Genomic DNA, 21,337 nt, shown 5'->3' with positions numbered 1-21,337 from the left:
CATGCAATAGTGGCTATTCCCATTGCAGTTAGAGAACACTGTTTATGACGGTATGTTAACACGCTGCCATTTGTGTCCTCCATGATAAGCCCCTACCGGCACCTGCAAGTCTTCTGATGAATTTAAACATTCCCCTCACAGACCTTTTAATGTTTGTATGAACACACACACCTATACCCAAGTGGTGAAAGAGAAGGAAGCTGACAGACATCAGCAGCTGAATATTTTCGCAGAATGCAATTTGTTATTCACCACAGGGCTGCCATTCCCTCCCTTTTGAAGGCTCCCTACTTTTCCCTAGCCAAGTTGCTAAGCAACAGCTTGAGTCAACAATTGCCAACTGGGCTAGTGAAATGAAAGATTGGGGGGAGAAAGGGGGAGAAAAAGGACTCTGAAGGAGAAGGTTCCAACTTGTGAAGAGAATGATCCCGAAGCCTCAAGTAAAATACTTCAGAGAAAATGTGTGAGAGAATCTGGACTCCTGAGCCCGGACAGAGCTAGAGTAACATAAATTTAGGAGTATTTCACAGGCCCTCTCAGAGGCCCAGAGAGGCCTGACCCATTTTCAGCTTTTGTGGCCCCTAGCCACCATAAAAAAATTAAAATTATGACACTCAATAACAAAATAAGGCACACACAAAAAAGAGAGAGTGGTTTGTTTACATAATCAGTTGTTCTGAGGGGAATATTAATCACCATCTATTACTGGGCCCTGTGTATTAGTATTAGTATTTATGAATATAAAAACCTCTTGTGTTTTTATACTGCAAACCACTCTGTGATTCTCAAATGAACGGTGGTATATAAATTCAATAAATAGGATGGTGATGATGGTGATGATTGGACCAAATCTACATAAATGGACAAAAAAATATGTCTTTTACCAAATTACACCTCTAATTTACTTCAATCTGCAGCTCTGTGCTTTAAGAGAGTGTCACATTTGGGCTCAGTGCATAAGTTATGAAATTTATCAAATGCAACAAATTAACAAGTGTCTAAATCTGAGGTTTCCTTTGAGCTTCAGGCCCAGGAAAAGGACTTCTAACTGATTAACTGATGATATATTGAAATTCAAAAGTTAATGTTAAATATGTTATATCTAAACCATGCTTGGCTTCTTTTTTTTGCAAACTGTTATAAACCAAACTCATTTTTCTTTACACTGTTTTGTTCCCTATTTTGTGGTGAAGCTTGTTGCTAAGGCTCTTGCACATCCTGAACATGCTTCAGTGGTAGATTCCACCCAGGGAGAATCTGTTAAAATTATATTAACCAGAGGAGTAGAGCAGAATTATAACCCCATTAAAAGTAACCCCAAAGCTGATTCTGGAATACACTGGGAGTTGGGATTCAGACCCATTGTAGGTGCTAAACCTGGAGTCTGAGAGATGCCAGGCAAACTTTTTGTCTCCCTGATTTTCAAGGATAAGATCTGATGCAGAAGATAGAAAACTACCATTTTGCACAAATGGTACATCTGTGTTACATTTTCTCCTGCTTGCATTTGGTGCTGATCTGCAGTTTTATACAGCTCTGACCTGAAGGCTTGGGAAAAGCTTACAAAAGACCAAAGGGGGATGCAATTACTGCAGTCTTCACTGTCCTTCCACAGTTCCCTACAGCTGCTGCTGGGCTCTAGTATGGGACAGATCTTTGTCTTGAGTTTGATGGTAAAAGTGCACCCCTAGTTAAAAAAGCCTAATCACAATAAGAGTGAGCCCTAGAGTTGCAGTTCAGGTCTAAGTCCTACACCTGCCACTAGCTAGCCTTCCTGCTGCTCCTGCAGATCCTTTGAAACAAACAAGCAAAGCACCCACAGAATATATTTCCCTTCAAGAAGGGATAGTCTGAGAAAGCTACAGTCCCATATTCCCTAGCATGACAGCCAGAGAGCATGGGATTTGTAATTTCTGCTGTATTATTACCAGCTCTGTTTGAGAGACCAAATGAGCTACAAATTTCATGTCCTGGTAGGAAATTACGCTCTCAGGATTACTATTTCCAGTTAACAAGAGACTCAGCAATACCTTCACTAACTTTAACGCACCCTTATTGACACTCGATATCCCTCTCCTTAAAGGAAATGGGTTTTCACTACAGGAGAGTAAGATAAAAAGGAGAGGGATCCACTTGTTTTTTCAGCTCTTCTTTTGATAACTTAGACACAAGCGCTCAAACACTCGCAATGGAAGCTCACAAAAACTAAGCTGAAATTGGGTCAAGACAAGATAATTTATAGGGATCATTTGATGCTTTCAGTGAACCATGTCAGATTCTTGAAAAATGTCTTGCCTGGGGTATTCTCAAGGAAGGTTGTGACTGGATCAGGAATGGATTTTACCTCTTTAAAGTTAAGTGCTCGATTTTCTAAAACCAAAACAGGGAAGTGTTATATAGCACTTTCAGTCATATAAACTTAATCCATGCCCCAAAGAGCCAAAACTCTATGAAGATAAAACTAATGTGTGGGTGTGAGGAACAGCAGCATAGCTTAATAGTTTATCCTCCAAGATAATGACTCTCATGCTTTTCTGTTTCCCTACACAGCACCTAGGCCAAATGGTCCATTACTGAAGTAGCAACCACAACAAACATAGACCTTCCATCTGTTACAGTACTTACATTTAAAAACTGAAATAACTGTAATGTAATTCAAAACAATGTGTTCAGTTAATGTTTAAAAGTGCTTTGTGGGTGACAGTTGTTTCCAAGAATGACACATCTACCCTATGCCAAATTTCCTTGCATTTTGATGCAACAACATTTATATTGGTGCTCTGTAAACAATAACAATAACAAATGGAAATTCTGCTGACCATTTAAAATGTTAACAGTCTAGGCTACTGTATACATGATTCATGTTCTCCTATCATGTGTCCATTACTTGCAGGGAGCCAGAAGCGGTTCCAGATTTGGATTTTTAAAAAGAAACCTAAATCAGAAACAGGAAAGCTTATCCATCCAATTTTTCTACATGCAGATGCTCTTCTGAGCTCACCTCAAGCTGAATGGAAAGGAGCTGTGTAAACATTGTCTCATTGGATTACTGTACAACTTTACCATTTTGTAGTACACCAAACTTCCAACAAGTAAGTTGCATTTCATCTCTAAATGCTGGTGACATACAGGTTTTCAAAATGGCCCTGATAGCTTCTGAAAGTCATGCCAAAATACTATTCAAAATCTGCATTCAAAATTAAATTCACACAAGTGCATCTGCATATTGGAATGTGGGTTAGGTGAATTTACACAGAACTGGGTTGTTTCCAGATTACCTGTTTATTTGTTGTTCCTCCTGATTTGTTTCCAGGGAAATTCAACGACATTGAAAATGCATTCTGATTTGTTTTCAGGGACGGTTTTACATGAAACTGTAATGGAAATGCAGAAGAACTTTGTATTGTGGGGAGTTTGTGGTGTACAGCAGTGGCTTATCACATGCCCTAGATTAGAACACTTTAATTAGCCAGCTGCAATTGTTATCTTTTTAAGATACCAGCTGATAAGTGGCTAATTTCTTGCTTAGTCACTGGCAGCTCTTAGGAGGGTTTCATAGCACTGGTACCTAGTTTATGTTCATAAGATGTGAAAGGAGCTTGGAAATTCTACTCTACAAACTTCAGCACAAAAGGTGCTATATTCTGGCCATTACAGGTGTCTGTCCATTGTTGCTTTTGACAGAGATGTAAACTGTCTGTCTTTTGCTTTTAATTTGCTATTTGGTCCTTGTTTGTTTGTGGTTTTTCTCATCCTGCCCGTATATAAATCTGTCTATCAAGGATTAAAGTGTGCTCTTTGTCTTGTCCGAATTTAAAAAAACCCAAAAATCTCTTCTCTCAGCAGAACACAAGCAAATGTTATTCCACACTTTCCAATGCATTTTCTTATCACAAAAAAACCCAGAACTTTCATGTAAGAGCTCCCAATCAACTTCAATTGCAGAAACTTCATTTGCTGATATGTGATTGAATCCTACCTGCAAACAGTGACAATCTGGAAATGCTCTTGGTCACGTGGCAAAATGACAGTGAGCTATATGCTTGCAGACTCATTTCCTCTTTTACCGTACCTTTGCCCTATAGCAATCTTGTTATATGAAATAGTCCTTGAACTTGCTTTTCCCCTAACTTTTGAGAGATATATATTGTTTCTGAGAAATTATACCTACAGTCAGTGCTTTTTTTCTTAGTAAAATAGGTGCCGGTACTCACCATGATGTTGTTACATTAAGTGCCACACTTTTTAACAACCAAAAAAGAGGTGCCCGTACTGCATACAGTGGAATTTCCAAAAGAGTGCTAAAGTGTACCTCCACCTCCTCTATTTCCCTGTTGTTGGGGAAAGGGGGTGGTTTCCAACTGAAGCGGGAACATTCTGCATCTGCTATCAACCATAGACTTGATTCAAAGTCAGAGACTCTTCCCCATGCCTGTCTCCCTTCTTTTTCTGTATACGTACACACAGTTGTTACCAGCCTTCTGCAAGCACAGTCTTTGCCAAGCAGTTTTTATGTGTATTTCAGTTTCTTTTTTATTTTAATTTATGAAGTTACGTACCTTTTATGCACTCAAGTCCCCTGAGTATGTAAAAAAATAAAATAAACCCTTGTGTAGTCCTGTTTCATTTCATTGAACCTTTTTGTGTAATCCCATTTCATTGGTAGTACACTGATAATGTACTTGTGTGGTTGAATGCCTGTTACAGAGAATATGCATAATAGGGACTGTAAACCTACATAATTTTTTTGTGCTTGTTTGCTTCACAAACATCTTTCAGTAAGGCATGTGTTGTAGTTCCAACTTTATATTCTCAGAGTTGCTGTTCAACTCGAGCAACAACTTGTGTACAGATTGCAAGGTTCTTACACATGCTGAAGCTTTCCAGATGTGTACATTGCATTCTGTATCATATAAAAATGGTCTGTTTCATATTCAGGAAATTAGTTCTCAGTTAACAGATCACTAATGAATCCAATCTCCAGTTGTGATGTCTTCACACACAAGTGCAACTTTTAAAAAAGGATCAGAACTGGTCCGAATAATTATCCAGATTTGGGCTCCCTGAAAGGTTCCCATGCAGTCTTGGGCTTCCATGGTGCTGCAGCTGAAGAGGAAGCAGTCAAGGATGAGAGGCAGGGGTGTGCTCCCCACTCTCAACAGCATTCCCAGCTGCTCTACCCTTGGATTGCAGATTTAGGTGGCTGGAAGGAGTGTGAATTGGAGAGGGTGCCAAGGTCTGAATGAAATGACATTTGGCTCCCCACATCTGCACTAAATAGTAGTCCCTACTGAACACACTGAGAACTGAGACATCTGAGTAAAGATGTAATGGATTGCACTGTAATACTGTTTGTTCAGAATTAATCCCCATTGAAATGTGGGGATTACCATCCATGAAGGTGGTTTAAATATTTACTTAAGTACACTTACTGTACTTCAAAGTGTGTCCATTTGAAATTAATGAGATTTCCTTGCTTTTTATGGAAGCTAATGTTAGGTGCACTACTCACTAATGATATCCTTTGTATAAAGGGAGAAATGCAGCACAGATGTCTGGGGCTTGATCAATGTGGGAAGTTGAGGGAGAAATAGTAACAGGGTCTACTGAAATGGGTTTCCTGCCACTACCTTTCCTCAGTTTGAGCCAAAGAGGCATATTGTCTCACCCACCACTCCTGTTATCAGTTGTAAGTCCCCTGGACTCTTAGAAAGTCCGGGAAGGGATCTTTTCACGCTTTTACTGATTGGCCATGGTGGGCAACTTTTGTACTTTCTTTAGGACACTGTTCTGGAGAGGGAGAAATTAATTTGCCTGATCTATGCTGTTACAACTATTGGTTCCAACTTCTGAGTTCAATGAATGTTCCCCACCAGTTCAGTGGGAGAAGGGAGCCCTACTTCAGTGATAATAGACAGCAAGAGATAGTGTGATTTCCTCAGGGACGGCCCATTGGGAAGCATCGTTTCTCCTTGTGGTGCAGGAAGGCTTGGCCAAATAGGAATGGCTAGAATTGAGCTGAAGACTCAGGCATATTGTGGCAGGACAGTCAAGCCAACCTCACGGGAATTGTGAGTTGTCAAACAGCTCTTCTCATTACTAGGATAGCTGTTGTTATGGTTCAAGTTATTATTTTGTTTTATTTTATTTAAGGTTTTATTAATTGGGAAAAGAAGGGGATTCCAATACAGTGGTACCTCGGGTTACATACGCTTCAGGTTACATACGCTTCAGGTTACAGACTCCGTAACCCAGAAATAGTACCTCGGGTTAAGAATTTTGCTTCAGGATGAGAACAGAAATTGTGCTCCGGCGGCGCAGCTAAAGTGGTACTTCAGGTTAAGAACAGTTTCAGGTTGAGAACGGACCTCCGGAACGAATTAAGTACTTAACCCGAGGTACCACTGTATTTAAAGAATGGGCAGTTATAAACAAGGCAGGACATTAATAGTAGAATTAAAATATAAGCATATATGTATATATATATATATATATATACACATACACATATACAATATATGCATATAAAAGATCACATACAGATGGCTACAATAAAAACATCACAGCACCAGCCCTTTCCTTAAATGTAAGTGGTCCTAATAGAGAATAAAGTTCCAAAGGGCTGATTGAGCAAACTGCTGATTCTGTAGGTTCACCATATATGTACCGTATTTTTCGCCCTATAGGACGCACTTTCCCCCCTCCAAAAATGAAGGGGAAATCTGTGTGCATCCTATGGGGTGAATGCAGGCTTTTGCTGAAGCTTGGAGAGCGAGGGGATTGGTGCGCACTGACCCCTCTCGCTCTCCAGGCTTCAGGAAGCTATCAGCAAGCCTGGGGAGCCCGCGGGAGTTCCCGCAGAGCTCCCTAGGCTGCGGATAGCAGCCTACTGCACGGAGCGCGGGGAGCGCTGAAGCAGAGCGCCCCATGCTTCGGGCAGACATCGGGCAGCCCCACAAGCTCGGGGGACAGTGGGGAGGCGCAGCGCCGCCATCCCGCTGTTCCCCGACCTGGTTTGGAGGCTGGCGCTAGGGAGAAGCGCGCTTCTCCCCAGCGCCAGCCCCACAAGCTTGGGGGACAGCGGGGAGGTGGAGCACTGCCATCCCGCTGTCCCCCGACCTGGTTTGGATTCCCCGACCTGGTTTTTGGGGAGAAATAAAGGGGGGGGATTTTCTTTATTTCCCCCCCAAAAAACTAGGTGCATCCTATGGGCCGGTGCGTCCTATCGGCCGAAAAAATACAGTATTTAAAAACAGTCATAAAAATAGGAAGAATAAAATTAAAAGATAATAAAATAAGAATCATCATAATAGAAATCTTAAAAAGCATGAATGGTGTAAAATATATTCCATAGGACAATATAGGGGTCATATTTCTACTATTTATATCCAATATTCATAAATGTTGCAAAAAAACAACAACCCTCATATTTAGTGGAACTGTGCCAGCCATGAGATTGTTTGATCATATAAATCACAAATGGCTCCCAAGCAGAGGTAAAGTCAGAGGAGCTGAAGATGTGCAGGCAGGCGCTGTGTAAGACCTTCCTATGTAAATATTTGCTTACCATATTTGGAGCCAGGGAGGAAATTGCCTGCAGACAAATTAGGCCCATCTGGAGGTTTAGCCTACCCCATAATAGTCACAACTTGTTGGCAGATAAGCCATTGGGTTGGATCCTTAGTCTAGGATCTCCTGGAGGGATTGCCCCTATTTGATGTATGTCATAGGGAGATCCATAACTCAGGATCAACCCTGCAAAATAATCAAGCAGCAGTCTGATTGATTCAGGATACATACCAAATGCTTTCACTAAAGCCTACTTACATCTGTAATCAGAGGTGCCAGCTTCTCCAAAGGATTGGGGAGTGGGGACGCAATGTTGCATGACATCCTCGGAACAGTGAAAGGGCCCAGCCCTCTCAAATATATATATATATTTGGGGGCCCAAAACTGCCTCGGCCCCTAGCAGTCGGCACCTGTCTCTGTAATAAATAAAGTTGTGGTCTATTGAAACCCAATATGTTTGTCTTGTAGGTTTGTTGTCTCTTCCCATGCTTTGGGCCTCACCGGCCACAGGTTCCCTGCACAAAGATGTGGCCTATTTAATTCCAGTATGGGGTTCTTTTCTTTCTTTAAAAGTGTGTTCTTCTTCATGGAGAGCACGTGTTGTGGTGGGGTCTGACAGGCCACCCCTCTGTTGCTGGGTGGATCGTATAGATGGCCATAGCAGTGATTGGGCTGTTTGAGTTACTGGGGTAATTTTGATGTTGCCAATTTGTGGGACGGACCAAGGGTTTTATATACTGAGCACACAGCATTGAGCGTTCTCTTTTGCTGCGTGCACCGGGTCCATTTATTTCTTACAATCAGCAACACTTCATTATTGCTATTGCATAATATGCATTGTTCTTGTCAGACAGTTAGTTGGAAAAACTGAACAGAGTATGCAGAAAATGTAAAGGCCTAACATTACTATTGTTGGTTTCATGAATATATTCATTTATCCCTACTTTTGAGTGCCCCAGTGAGAAATGGCATTGTTGAATACAATGCGGTGATTAGTGTGAACACTAAACCTAGCTGTGTAATAAACTGAGTATTATTTATATAAATTGTGACATTTTAAAAGAAGAGATTAAACTTCAATTTTCCCTTCGAAAGTAATGTAGAAACCTTAAAACTCGGTCTTAATGGAGGGGTTTTCTTTAGTACTTGTTTCACAGGAGAAAGCTGCTGCTAATGCTATTACCAAGAGCAATAGTATCAAGACTTCACCTTCCATCAACACATTGCATAATTAACTTATGGAATTCATTGCCACAAAATGTGGCAAGCAGCACTAGCTTAAATGTCTTTATAAATAATCCATATAGGTGATTTATTATTTATAATATAATGGCTTTAAAAAAGGATAAGATAAATTCATGGAGGACAGACATATCAATGGCTGTTGGCCATGATGTAGCAGAATACTGAACAATTTGCCACTGGATTACCAGATGCTAGGATCAAGCAATATCTGATGGCTATTGCCATCATATCACACTTGTGGGCATCTGTCTGGTCTCTGTTTGAGACAAAATGGTAGCCTAGGTCTGATCAAGCAAAACAATTATTATTTTTATGGAGTATTATTTTCCATTTGTGAATAGTATCACCACACTCAAAGTCACCAATGACCTTGGCTTATCTTCCATTTTGCTTTTATTGTTAATCAGTATTAGCTTGTCTACATCATGTAGTGTTTTCTTGGGGGGGGGGGAACTCCTGTAAGATTGTCTCCGTCTGAACAGCTAGCAACTTTCCCATACCTCACTTGTGCAGTGTAACTTTCCCCCAGATTAGACTTTAATTAGACTTTAATTAGATTTTGACCTGTTTTTAGGAGTTAATTTAATTATTGTTTGATTTTATACTAAAGTTATATATCTGATGTTAGCCCCCCTGAGCCTGGGGAGGGCGGGATATAAATAAAAGCTTATTGTTATTATTAGTTGCTCACAGTACTTCCCTGGCTTATCCCTTTGACCTTGTCATTTACCTCTGACTTCCCACTACCCTGGTTTCCATAAAGCACAGATTACTTGGGGGGGGGGGTTTGGTCTTTGAGTCATTCCAGGTTTCTCCAGTTTCGTCACCTGCTTAGCTGCAGTGTTAGGTACTTTGCTAGACTGTAGTATTTACTATAATGCCAACATAAGCGTAGCCAAGGGGGATGGGGGGCAGCTGTCCCCCCATCAAGTAAATAAATAAAAATACTTAACTGAGGTTCTGCCCCACTCAACCTAAGGCCTGACCCCCCCCCCAAAAAAATAGAAAACCCTGGCTACACCCATGAATGCCAACAGGGAAACTTCCAGTCACCACCGTGACTGGTAATCCCATGGTACTGGTAGCACAGGTAGCTGCTAAACCAGAGTTAATGCTGGTACAGCAATCACTAGCCTAAAGTTCAACAATCTGTACATGAGGCAAGAGAGAGACTGACCAGTCCTTTTACAGAGCCCTCCAGCCCTTCCCAAGATCCTGCTAGAACCCCGAGAGGAAGAAGCTCCATGAGGAGCCAGGAAGGGGAATGGCCTCCACTGGCCATGGGGGCATCTGTCCCATCCCTCAATCCAACTCCTGTTTCAAGGCTTCACTGGAATCCTGAGATAGGACACCTGTATGGGTTTTGAGAAAACAAGTGTTTACACTTTCCACTTCGTTGTGAACCTTGGCAGTTTGGAGAAAGTGTCTTTTTTCATAATTACCCACTAATGTACTCTGGGTTCTATGCAAATGAGAAAAGAGTGGTGTCATCCTATTCCTTGATAGAAGATGCATCTGTCACTTGACTGAGTCTTGTTGTATACCATGATTGGCTATAGAGTTAGCAAGAATCCTATTTTCTGATTTGGCTATGAGGAGAGATGAGGGGTGGGTGGCTGTCTGTGACTGCCTATGGTCTCCAGTGAGAGTGTTTATCCTTATGTCACCACTTTTACAGGCATGATATTATGCCATTGCATCAGATAGGAGCAAGTGATGAGAGGGTTCCAATTATTATTATTATTATTATTATTATTATTATTATTATTATTATTATTATTATTTTTATTTTATTTATTGGATTTATATACCGCCCTATATCTGCAGGTCTCAGGATGGTTAGCTTTCATTCTTCCCTTGCCATATCACCATTCATATCACTTTTGGCCCTACTCCTAACAGGGAGTAAGCACAAGTGAATTCAGTAGGCCTTAACTTCTTAATAGATATGGTTAGGATTTAACTGTAAGGCTGCAATCTTATGCACACCTACTTGGGATGGAAGCAACTTCCATTGAAGTCAGTGAGGATTATTTCTGAGTAGACATGTATAGGACGGAACTGGAGAGATTGATACACTGGGAGGGGCTGCTTGGTTATATTAGTATTATTTACTTATTCTGGCATTATTGCTTTGTCAGCATCTCTAGTCTATCCATTGTATCTTTCTGTTATGGGTTTTTAAGGGGTGTGGGTGTGTTATACTAAACTTTGTCTAATGAGGCAACCTATATCTTATGCACTATTAATGGTAACAGTTTGTTTTAATAACAAGTGTTTAAAAAACCTTTATTTTATATGGTATCTGATGGATCGTGTAAATTGTAGCATGTTTTTATTGTTTTCTCTAGGGACTAGTTAAATCTAAACAGTTTCCACAGTTTCCACTGTATAAGCAGCTGCCTTCAGTAATCTGGGGAAGTAGAAGCAGAGAGTGAGTTGTAGTAGTAATAGCAATGACAATAATATATAAGTAGCTAGATGTTCAGACGGCTATGTGCTTAACTAACCAACAGAAGGGCATAATTTTTAAAATAACTGATTAAAGATGCTGCCACATTAACTGCTTAACACTTAACTGCATTCATATAATAGAGATGTAACTTTAAAAAATGCTCTGAGCATCTCTCCAAAGACAACTAATGTATGTTTTCAGCTCACTTGGGATGCCTTTTATGAGATATAAACAAATTGGCACCATAAGGAGCTGAGTTTTATTGCTATCTCTCTGCTAACAATATCTTATTCCTCAGGGTTTCCCATGCACCTTGAGACCAACATGAATTCAAATCCAATTAAGACAACTTTCAGTTTGCTGGTCTAAACAAATGAATGAAATCTCTCACTGTCCCCCAGTGGGTGTAAGGCTCCCCTCCAGTCCACTCCATAGGCTGTGCCTACTGGCCCACCCATGATTATATATTGTTTTATTTCTAGTAATATAAGTAAAGCCCTGCACCACATGCTATGGAAGAAGTTACTGTTCCACACACAGCAGCACACCCATGGTAGAGAATTCTGATGCAGCATTAAATTTCAATAATCTCTCATCACTCTTTTTGTTTCCAGGTTTGGCCATGTGAAGCATCCAAGCATTTTTTTCAATCCTTCTTGAAAAAGAAAGGTATACATAGTTTATAGCTGGCCACTTTTTTCCATACTTCTTTGATATATAAGATTATACCAAATATCCTGGGTTTTCAAAATACAGTGGTACCTCTGGTTAAGTACTTAATTCGTTCCAGAGGTCCGTTCTTAACCTGAAACTGTTCTTAACCTGAAGAACCTTAACCTGTTCTTAACCACTTTAGCTAATGGGGCCTCCCGCTGCTGCCTTGCCACCGCCACACGATTTCTGTTCTCATCCTGAAGCAAAGTTCTTAACCCAAGGTACTATTTCTGGGTTAGCGGAGTCTGTAACCTGAAGCGTATACAACCTGAAGCGTATGTAACCCAAGGTACCACTGTATTATGCTTCCAGACATGTATAGATTATAGAATTGGTGCTGCTCATGCAAATTTGTTGCTGTTCCCACATGACATCGTCAACAACAGAATGCTAGCCTGTATTTTCCCCCATTTAATCCATATTTACCCTTCCTATGGAATATCTGATAAGTAGGGTTTTTTTAAAATGTTGCCAAAGACTCGCTTGCAATATCCGAAGTTGCTTGCAACATTGAGTCCACATCTGGAAGAACTCATTGTTTCTCAACAGTTCAATTGGTACAGCAATTAAAGAGGCTACTTAGGAAGTCTGTAGAATCTCTTCCTTTTGGAGAGTAGGAGCCGGGCTATACTTAAGCCTCTGTCTGGGATGTTAGGTAATGGGCATCATATTCAAGGGGAAGACACTGGATGCCTTCCAGTTCTCGTTTCTTCTGTATACTTCTGTGATTCTTCTCACAAAGAGAGTTAGGAAGTCATGAACTTTCCTTTAATCTTCACAGTATTCTGTCTCATTGAAAGAAAGAACAGAAGCTCAGTGATTTAGGTTGCAATCCAATGCGCAATCCAATGTAAACTCCATTGAACACAGTGGACTCATGTGTTAAGTCAGAAGCTATAATCTAGGTGTTGGATTATTGCAATCAATGCTGTTTCCATCCTGCTACACTTCAGCTTCTGCTAAAACCTATGTTATTTCACTATCTGCTAAGGCCAAACTTGTGTAATTAATTTCAATGTATTTCAATGGAAGCAAAACAGCGAAAATAATGTAACTATTTACATAACATTTGTGGACTAAAAATGATTGTGAATATTGCCCATGTTCTCTCACGTGTTTCCATTCCTGCCCTGACCTCAGATAACCATGAAAATTGCAGGAATCTCCACTCCTGTTTCCACTTCTGATTAAATTTCTCAACATCCCTAGTTGTTAGTCTCTCCTGCATGCTTTCCTAGATTCAAATGGTACTGGATACTTGTGAAAGCTTACTATGGGAGAGGGCCAGACATATTGTTTCTATATCTTAAGAACTGGCTAGCAAATTTTTAGTAAAAAGGAAGACACAACCGTCTTCAGCAGCCATCAAAGTTATTCAGTCTTACTCATTGAGAATTTTATGGGAAAAGAAAAGAAATGAAGGGTTTTAAATCAGGATTGCATGCTCCAAAGCCAAAACATTTTAATGCCAACTATAGAATCACTTATTCCACTGTCCAATATCTCATCAGCTAACGCCCAGCTTTATATACAGACAAATGTTATCCAGGAAAAAAGGGAAGGCATTTTAACATGGGATTATTTTTCTCACTTGTAATGAGAATGTCAGTGTTATGTACTGAGTTGAATAGGATCCAAACTGCAGCAGTCTGATTGGTCCTAGAACAATAGGATCCAAAATGCAGCAGTCTGATTGGTCCTAGAACAATAGGATTCAGAATGCAACAGTCTGATTGGTCCTAGAACAATGCAGCAGTATGATTGGTTGGCAGGAACCACCCAATCCTGCTCCAGATAGAAGTGAATCCACAACCTGATTGGCTTACAGTAGAATTCCGGAATTAGCCAATCATGTGCAGCCCATTGTGTAAATAATGTATATAAAGCAGATACTGTCAGGGGACTTCCATTCATTCCTCCTCACCACTATGAGCTGAATAAAGAGCATGAAATCACTTTGCGACTCTGAGTATATTTCAGTCAGAGATTCTGCAGTTGTTGAATTTAATAACAAATGTCACAAGTATTACTTGTTCATGCATTATATTTTATTGTATTGCTGATAGTGTCCAGAATGTTTGGATACTTAAAACCAAAGAGGTTAGATCTGAACAACTCTGTTAAACAAAGTGTATATAGATGATTATGAAGATGCCTAGTAAATGGTAAATATACATTGTTCCAACTTATTTCAGTGGTGGAGTTTCTGTATGAAAAATAATCAAAAATATAAAATCACCATTGTCATCTTCTTTGTATGCCACCATTCCATGGTTAAAACCATGCTCAAGGTGACTTACAACATGAAAAGATTTGAAAAATTATAAACATAACAAAAGTCATCATAACCAGTAAATAAAACATATCAAAAAGAACACAACCAAATTGAACAATTTCCACATAAATCATAATAACATCTAAAGATAATATATTAATATTGGTGGCAGCAACAAAAATAATCCTAAAATAATCCTAAACTGTACCCCAGCCCAAGGGTCTGTTAAGCAGCCTCAGCTTTTGTAGCTGGAGTCAGCCAGGGCCCTGCCCTCCCAGGCCAGGTGGTAAAAGGCGTTTTCTCTCAAAGCGTTTTACAAAAGATTTGCACAACACAGTTGCATTTAAGCATAGCAGTAGGAAAAGAAATGACATTGTGTCATATGGTGTCAGGATAATTCAGGCAGAATTTCCTGTCCTCCTCTGTCTCCCTTTGGCCACAGCCAGCTAAGCAACAGCTGTTCTGAAGCAAAGGATTGGAGCTGAGCAGCTAAACACACTCAGCCCATAAAGGAAGCAAATCTTTTTCTGGTAGCTCACCACCCATACTTGCCACACTGATTGTACTCCCCTGAGTTTGGCACCTGTGAGGACACTGCCTATCCCCATACCCAAAATGCCATTGCATACACACACACTTGACCCTGGCTGTGTCGGCATCAGCTAGAAGGGGACCTATATATGTACGATTGTATGCATCTAGTGCTCCCTTCATGATTTCTGTCCCTGTAGAGGGTTACCAATGCACAGGATCCATATATGTACATGCCCCTTTCAGACTGACACCAATCATGCATCAGCTACAGCAGGGACTTGGCCAGTGTACACACTGGTGCCTATGGGACACAGCTAGCCTGTATATTTTAGAAATGGTAGCTCTATATTTTAGTGACAAGCCTATGATTATACCCATGGATTAATTATGAGATCACACACTTTTGATTTTTACTTGTTTTCCTGCTGTTTGGCAAATGTGATTTTGAACTAACTTTCAGATCGCCACAGGCTTCATATCTTTTAAGAAGCTATACTCCAGTCTATCCTTTTTAGAGTGTGAAACCCATGTAGAGTAGCAAGCCATCTGCATGCTGATTGAACCTGAAAGAAACCCATTTTGCAGATGTGCCATTTGAATGTCTTACTGGCATTGTAACTTTTTTTTAACTTCTGGTAATTGCTTTAGAAGAACAAAGCTCTTTGTTTAAGGGGAGCTCAGGGAGATCATAATTGCCATAAGGTACAAGACTGTTTCCAAGTATTTCTGAATTGCTTTTCTTTCTACATTAAATATTTAACGTCTAATCTTTGGCCAAACTGTAGAAACCCACTAAGGTCCATGGGTGATGACATCAGGAAGAGAATGGAGACCTGCCAGTTAAATGCTCTGTGTAATTTTCACTATATAACCACCACTTGAAAAGTATCTGGCTGAATTTGAAATAATATGCAAGAATACAGAAGCATGTAGTCACTGAAAAGTGGACCATAAGCAATTGGTTTCACACATTTGTGAAAAATTGAAGATTCACAAATTGTTTTGTTTTTTTAAAAAATACAAACAGCTTTTTCACTTCCCAAACATTGTGAAACAAATGTTTATCTTCCTCTTCCTCTGTAAAATCTTTTTTTTTTTTAAGGATCAAAACAATAATCTTTATTTACAGCAATGTGCAGTGTGACTTGGAACTTTTAAAAAAAATAAAAAATTATTGGTTTTTTGCACAAATTTTTCAACATAACAACTTCATAACATCATAACAAATCTTTGGCTTTCACAACCTAAGACTTCCCTCAACCTCTTCTAATGGTTTTCTAAATTCTTCTCTATTTTTGCATTTTATTCTTCCTCTGTAAAATCTTGACCCCTTATGGGTTTTTAATTGAAAGACTTATCATTCTTAGCACTTTTTGTCAGGACTGATGCCAGTACTGACTTTATCTGTGGGTATCCAGCAGTGAGATGGTAACCCAGTACTCCAAGAGGGAATTGTTTTAATGCAAGCGCTGACTGAAATATTTGCTAGATCAGCTAAAGGGTACCTGTTTCTCAGTCATGTGCTCTGATACTCTTTTGCCTTTGCTAAGAGAGCAGTTTCATACCAGGCAGAGTGGACTATTTATTTTTTGTTGAAGGATAAGAGAGTGTGAATATAAACACACATAGGGTACAATTCATCCAAAACTAAACTTCTAAAACCATTGATAGAATAGTGGACGTCCTTACCTTTTGCACTGAAAATAGTATGACAACAGTGCATAATTGTGACTAGATCATTCCCTTCTACCCAGTGCTACTTTTTTAGAAAAAGAGGTGCTGGAACTCACCATGAACACTTTCCTCGTTCCTTTAGCATGGCAATGGCACCCATCTGAGAGGTGCCAGCACTGAGTTCTGGTGAGTTCTGGCTGAAAAACAATTGACAGTGCGGATGCTATACATGTGGGATGGCAACTGACAGCTTGCAGGCCAGATCCAACCTGAACAACATATGAAGATATTCAGAAGTCCTGCTATAGATCAAGCCATATCTGCTAAGAATTTTCACATTATATTTTAAAATAAAAAAATATTAGCACAAAATTCTGACCAATGCTTTGTACCTTATACCTTTGTACCTTTGTACCTTTTGTGACAGACGATCCACAAATCAAGCAGTGGTGACCATGCGTTCCAGTAATTATTTGAAATGCCAAATTTATTTGCAAATGGGATTATCTTTTCAATAGTTTGAAACTCTGCTTTCTCAGTCAATTCTCCTCCTTAGCACTCATCCAAATTTGACTCTAATGTTCTTCATGAGATAGGACAGAGTTTGCAAGGCTATATATGTAATATGACACCTTCCGCTATATCAGAGTTTGAATTTTGATTAGAAAGTTCTGTGATTAGTTTCTCAGTACAAGAAAGTTGCTTAAAAATAAAAAATAAAAAATTTGATAGTTGTGTGGAGGGGTTCTTGCAACCCAGTAATTGCAAAACATTATTTATCCAATTTATGGTGGAATAGTTTGGAATACTGTATATATTAAGTAGCAGTAAGCAGACCATGTACCTATTGATCTTTGAAGTAATGGAAGGGGAATGTCAGGAATGACTATCAGTGATAGATGAAAGCTAGGAGAGAATAAGGCAAGCCAGGCTGATGGACAGGAAGCCAACATCTGCTAAAAGGCATAATGGCACCCGACTTCACTTTCAACTTGACTTCCATGGCAGCTCTGGCTCCTGCTTATTTCAGAAATAAAATTAAAGATATTTCAGTCACTGTACCCATTAAATTTCAATAGATGGTCTTAGTTCAGCCTTAGAAAGTTGCAGTGAGCACATGCAGAGAGAGTCTTGTCTAAACTATTGTTAATAATATTTTTTAACAAAATAAATATAAAAATTTGATCCATTTTATAATGCTCCTTTTATTTAGTGCTGACAGTTATTTGCAGATAAGAAACTGAAAAGGCACTCCTTTGCTCTAAGAGAGACATGGGGAACCTCTCGCCTGCCAGACATTGTTGGACTTTGACTACCATCATCCCTGACTCCATGCCATGCTTGCTGGGGCTGATGGGAGTTGAAGTCCAGCAACATCTGGAGGGCCACAGGTTGCCAACCCTTCATCTTACAGGAAGCTGGCATGGGCTGGCATCCCCCAAAATCTATTAATTCTGCTAATAAACAAAAAAATGACATTAATACTTGCCAAGGCAAAACAGTAAGGCAGTTTGTAGTAACACTGGTATTTAGGGTGTGTGTAGTGGTTGGTTGTTTTTTTAAGATGCTAGTGTCAGTCTCAGTATAGTGCCTGCCACTATACCATCCCTAATGGCTGGGAACAAGGAAGTGTGTTGTGATTTTAGCCAGTTTTCATATGCTATATTTTTAAGTTGGCATTTTGTTCTGCTGGTGATGCTGATTATGATGATGATTTACTTCTTTTCTATGGCTTGTCCTAAGTCGCAGGGACTGTTTGGTATTAAAATGGAAATAAATAAAAGATGAAGTATTCCATACAGGACTAGTAAAGCACTACAGTGCTTCATGCATTTTTGTTACGATTAACTAAGGGCACTGATGTTCATGAAATGCAGTGGCATCACAACGGGGGACGGGGGGAGGTGCGCCCTGGGTTCCATGTCTGTAGGGGTGACAAGAAGTCACCCTGCGGGGGCTCACATCAGCATGAGCAGCCATCGTGCTGCCACAGCCACATGTGGAGGATCCTCTGTTCGCGGCTGCAGCCGCGAGCAGAGGATCCCAGCACTGGTGGCAAACTACTAAGTACAGTGCATGTGCAGCATTGCAATCATGGGCTGTACGTAGCGACACCGCACATGCGCTGTATAGCGGTTTTCCGCTGGCGCCACTCCAGCGCCGTACGGACAGTGCCGGGATCCTCTGCTTGCAGCTGTAGCGGCGATGGAGGGATCCTGGCACCGTCCGTACGGCTGGAGCGGTGCCGGCGGCAAACCGCTATACAGCTCATGTGTGGCGTCGCTAGGTACGGAGCATGTGTCCTACATAGCGACGCCGCACATGTGCCCTATGTAGCGACATCCGCCCTGGGTGTCACAATGCCTTCCTTCGCCCCTGATGAAATGTTCTCCATGTTGACAATTGGATTACTGACTTTATAAACATTCTTTGGTGAAAAGTTTTTGTAAAAATTTTACACATTTGCTTTTTTATCCCGTCATCTTACATTTCCCTATAAAATACTCAGTTTAAGGCTGCAATCCTATATACACCTACCTGGAATAAATCTCAATGAACTTCATGGGTTTACCTCTGAGCAGATGCATAAAAGGCTGCACTGTTAGTGTAGAATTATAGAAAACCTTTTATTCAGTTTACTATTGCTAGCTGTACCTAAAGCTATTTTAATTTTTAGAAGAACCTTAGAGTGAAGAGTTAAGAAAACTAAAGAAATACATTTGGCACTGTCAAAAATCCCTGAATTGTCCCTCTAATATCCCTGTGCTCTGCCAAACATTTAATCAAGTTTAATCAAAACTCACTGGTCTAATACAAAAACTTAATATTAGGTATGTCACCTGAGCTAAGATCTACACAGGCTCGGGATTAAGAAAAATTGACGCTCCATGCAAAACGACAAGGCAAATGCAGTTCTGTGTGGGCAAAAAGTTTGTGTTAAATCCCAGGGTGAATATATGTGGCAGAGAGAGGAGGTATTGGATTATTGCTGGAATAGTTTTAGGTTTTAGTGAAATAAAATGAGACCCAGCGGCTGCCAGCAACAGTAACCAGGAATCTACAGTATGCTCTGTGGGTTCTTGCTTAGGCCTTGATTTTCATCCAGAACTATAGCATTTGCTGCTTCTGCCAGATGTTCGGGCTTGGGCCAACAATCCCATATAGGCTCACAGGAAAAACAAACCTTTATCCCTATGCATAACTATGAGACTCTGGCACAGTGCTCTATAGAGCTGTAAGTTATCCCATGGCTGCTGAAGGGTACTACATTTTTTTTTAAAAAAATAACCATTTTCCTAAGCTTTTAAACCTGTATTCTTACCCAGTAAACAAAGGAGGAAATTTTGTTTCTTAAAATGTGGTTTTAAATGGGACTGTTAAACTACAGGAAAGCCAGGACTCTGGGTCAGCAGCCTGAAACGCAGTGGATATGCATTCAATACATAACCATGGGTGTAGCCAGGATTTTTGTTAGGGGGGGCAGAACCGACATGATTGGTCAGTTAGTTAAGTATTTCTATTGTTTTACTTGATCCGGAGGGGGGCAGCTGCCCTCCCTGCCCTCCCTGGCTACGCCCATGTACATAACCTCTGCAGGCCAAACAACTGTCCCTTGCCTTTTCGCAAACAATCTGGGGGGAACTGCAGGACCTGTGTTGGCTTTGGCGTCTGAAGTTCCTTTCCAATTTTCCAGTTCAGTCCCTTGGTGCTAAACAGCTGGCTTCCCCATGTTCTTATGAGTGCAGGGGAATACTGGGGAAAGATGGTGTAAATATTATTTTATTATGTTTGTTTAAAAGAGTAACAGTTTGGGAAGCTGCCCTTCAGTATCAGGGCAGCATAGAGGGCAGCATAGAGCAAAAATATCAGCATCAAAATAAAATCACAGTTAAAATGAAACACAAAGGAAAGCAGCAGCTCATAATTCTGCAGGAAAATGTCAGCAGAATAGATTAAGCAATTATATACCAGCTCACGTTAGCTGCTGGAATGCCTGGGCAAATAATCATGTCTTTGCCTGGCACCAGAATGACATCACACTTGGCATCAGGCAAGCCTTCTTGGGCCCAGCATTCCACAAATAAAGAGCGATGTCTGAGAAGCCCCTTTCTCTGGCTGTCATCCCCACTTCAACTATATGGGGCATCCAGAGGAAAGCTTTAAATGACACAGGATGCTTCCAGGCCACTGCTGTTTTCCGATGGGAATCAATCATATTCAAGAGAATTTAGGTTGATTTGGAGCTCTTGTGCAACAAATCCACTCCACACCCATATCCCCAAATCAGACTTTTTGCAATAAGGAAAGTGACAGAGAAATGCACTGGAAAGTGTGGGATAACAATTGCTTGATGTGGTGTTGTATAGCCTGCTTGCAAACAAATCAGAATGAATGCTCAATAAACAACTACTGTCATATACCAACCCCACAAACTTTGTGCAAACAAATCAGGATTCAATTCATGTTGTCTGGAAGTGATCACAGTGTTTGGGCAGGTTTAGGTGATAGAAGTCAGTCCTTTAAGAATTCAGGTGCTAAGTCATTTAGGAATATATGGGTAAGCATCAGCACTTTGAAGTGTGCCTGGAAATCGGCAGTAGCCATTTAAGGACTGGTAAGCAATGGTGGCAATTGGGACGCGGATGGTGCTGTGGGCTAAACCACAGAGCCTAGGACTTGCCGATCAGAAGGACGGGCGGTTCGAATGCCCGCGACGGGGTGAGCTCCCATTGCTCGGTCCCTTCTTCTGCCAACCTAGCAGTTCGAAAGCACGAAGTGCAAGTAGATAAATAGGTACCACTCCAGCGGGAAGGTAAACAGTGTTTCCGTGTGCTGCTCTGGTTCGCCAGAAGCAGCTTAGTCATGCTGG

General features: G+C 40.5%; 1 protein-coding gene across 4 annotated transcripts in view; it reads left to right on the top strand.

Annotated features, from left to right (window-relative positions):
* The first annotated feature begins 331 nt into the window (after window positions 1-331).
* GNAL (G protein subunit alpha L) overlaps window positions 332-21,337 on the top strand; it is a 180,060-nt gene continuing 159,054 nt past the window's right edge. The window contains exons 1-2 of one of the 4 annotated variants that reach the window (XM_081205624.1): window positions 332-440; window positions 2,894-3,092. In XM_081205624.1, the coding sequence (XP_081061750.1) occupies window positions 3,012-3,092 (81 nt within the window). In that variant the 5' untranslated portion in view covers window positions 332-440; window positions 2,894-3,011. Of the gene's footprint in view, window positions 464-1,651; window positions 1,674-2,893; window positions 3,093-21,337 lie in introns of those variants that run through there. The other 3 variants (XM_081205625.1, XM_081205627.1, XM_081205626.1) reach the window with 3 other exon arrangements.

Source organism: Podarcis bocagei (genome assembly GCF_964188305.1).
Source record: "Podarcis bocagei genome assembly, chromosome: 8".
Lineage (NCBI taxonomy): Eukaryota > Metazoa > Chordata > Lepidosauria > Squamata > Lacertidae > Podarcis > Podarcis bocagei.
The sequence above is the reverse complement of the archived record's forward strand: the minus strand, read 5'-3'. Positions and strand labels throughout refer to the sequence as shown.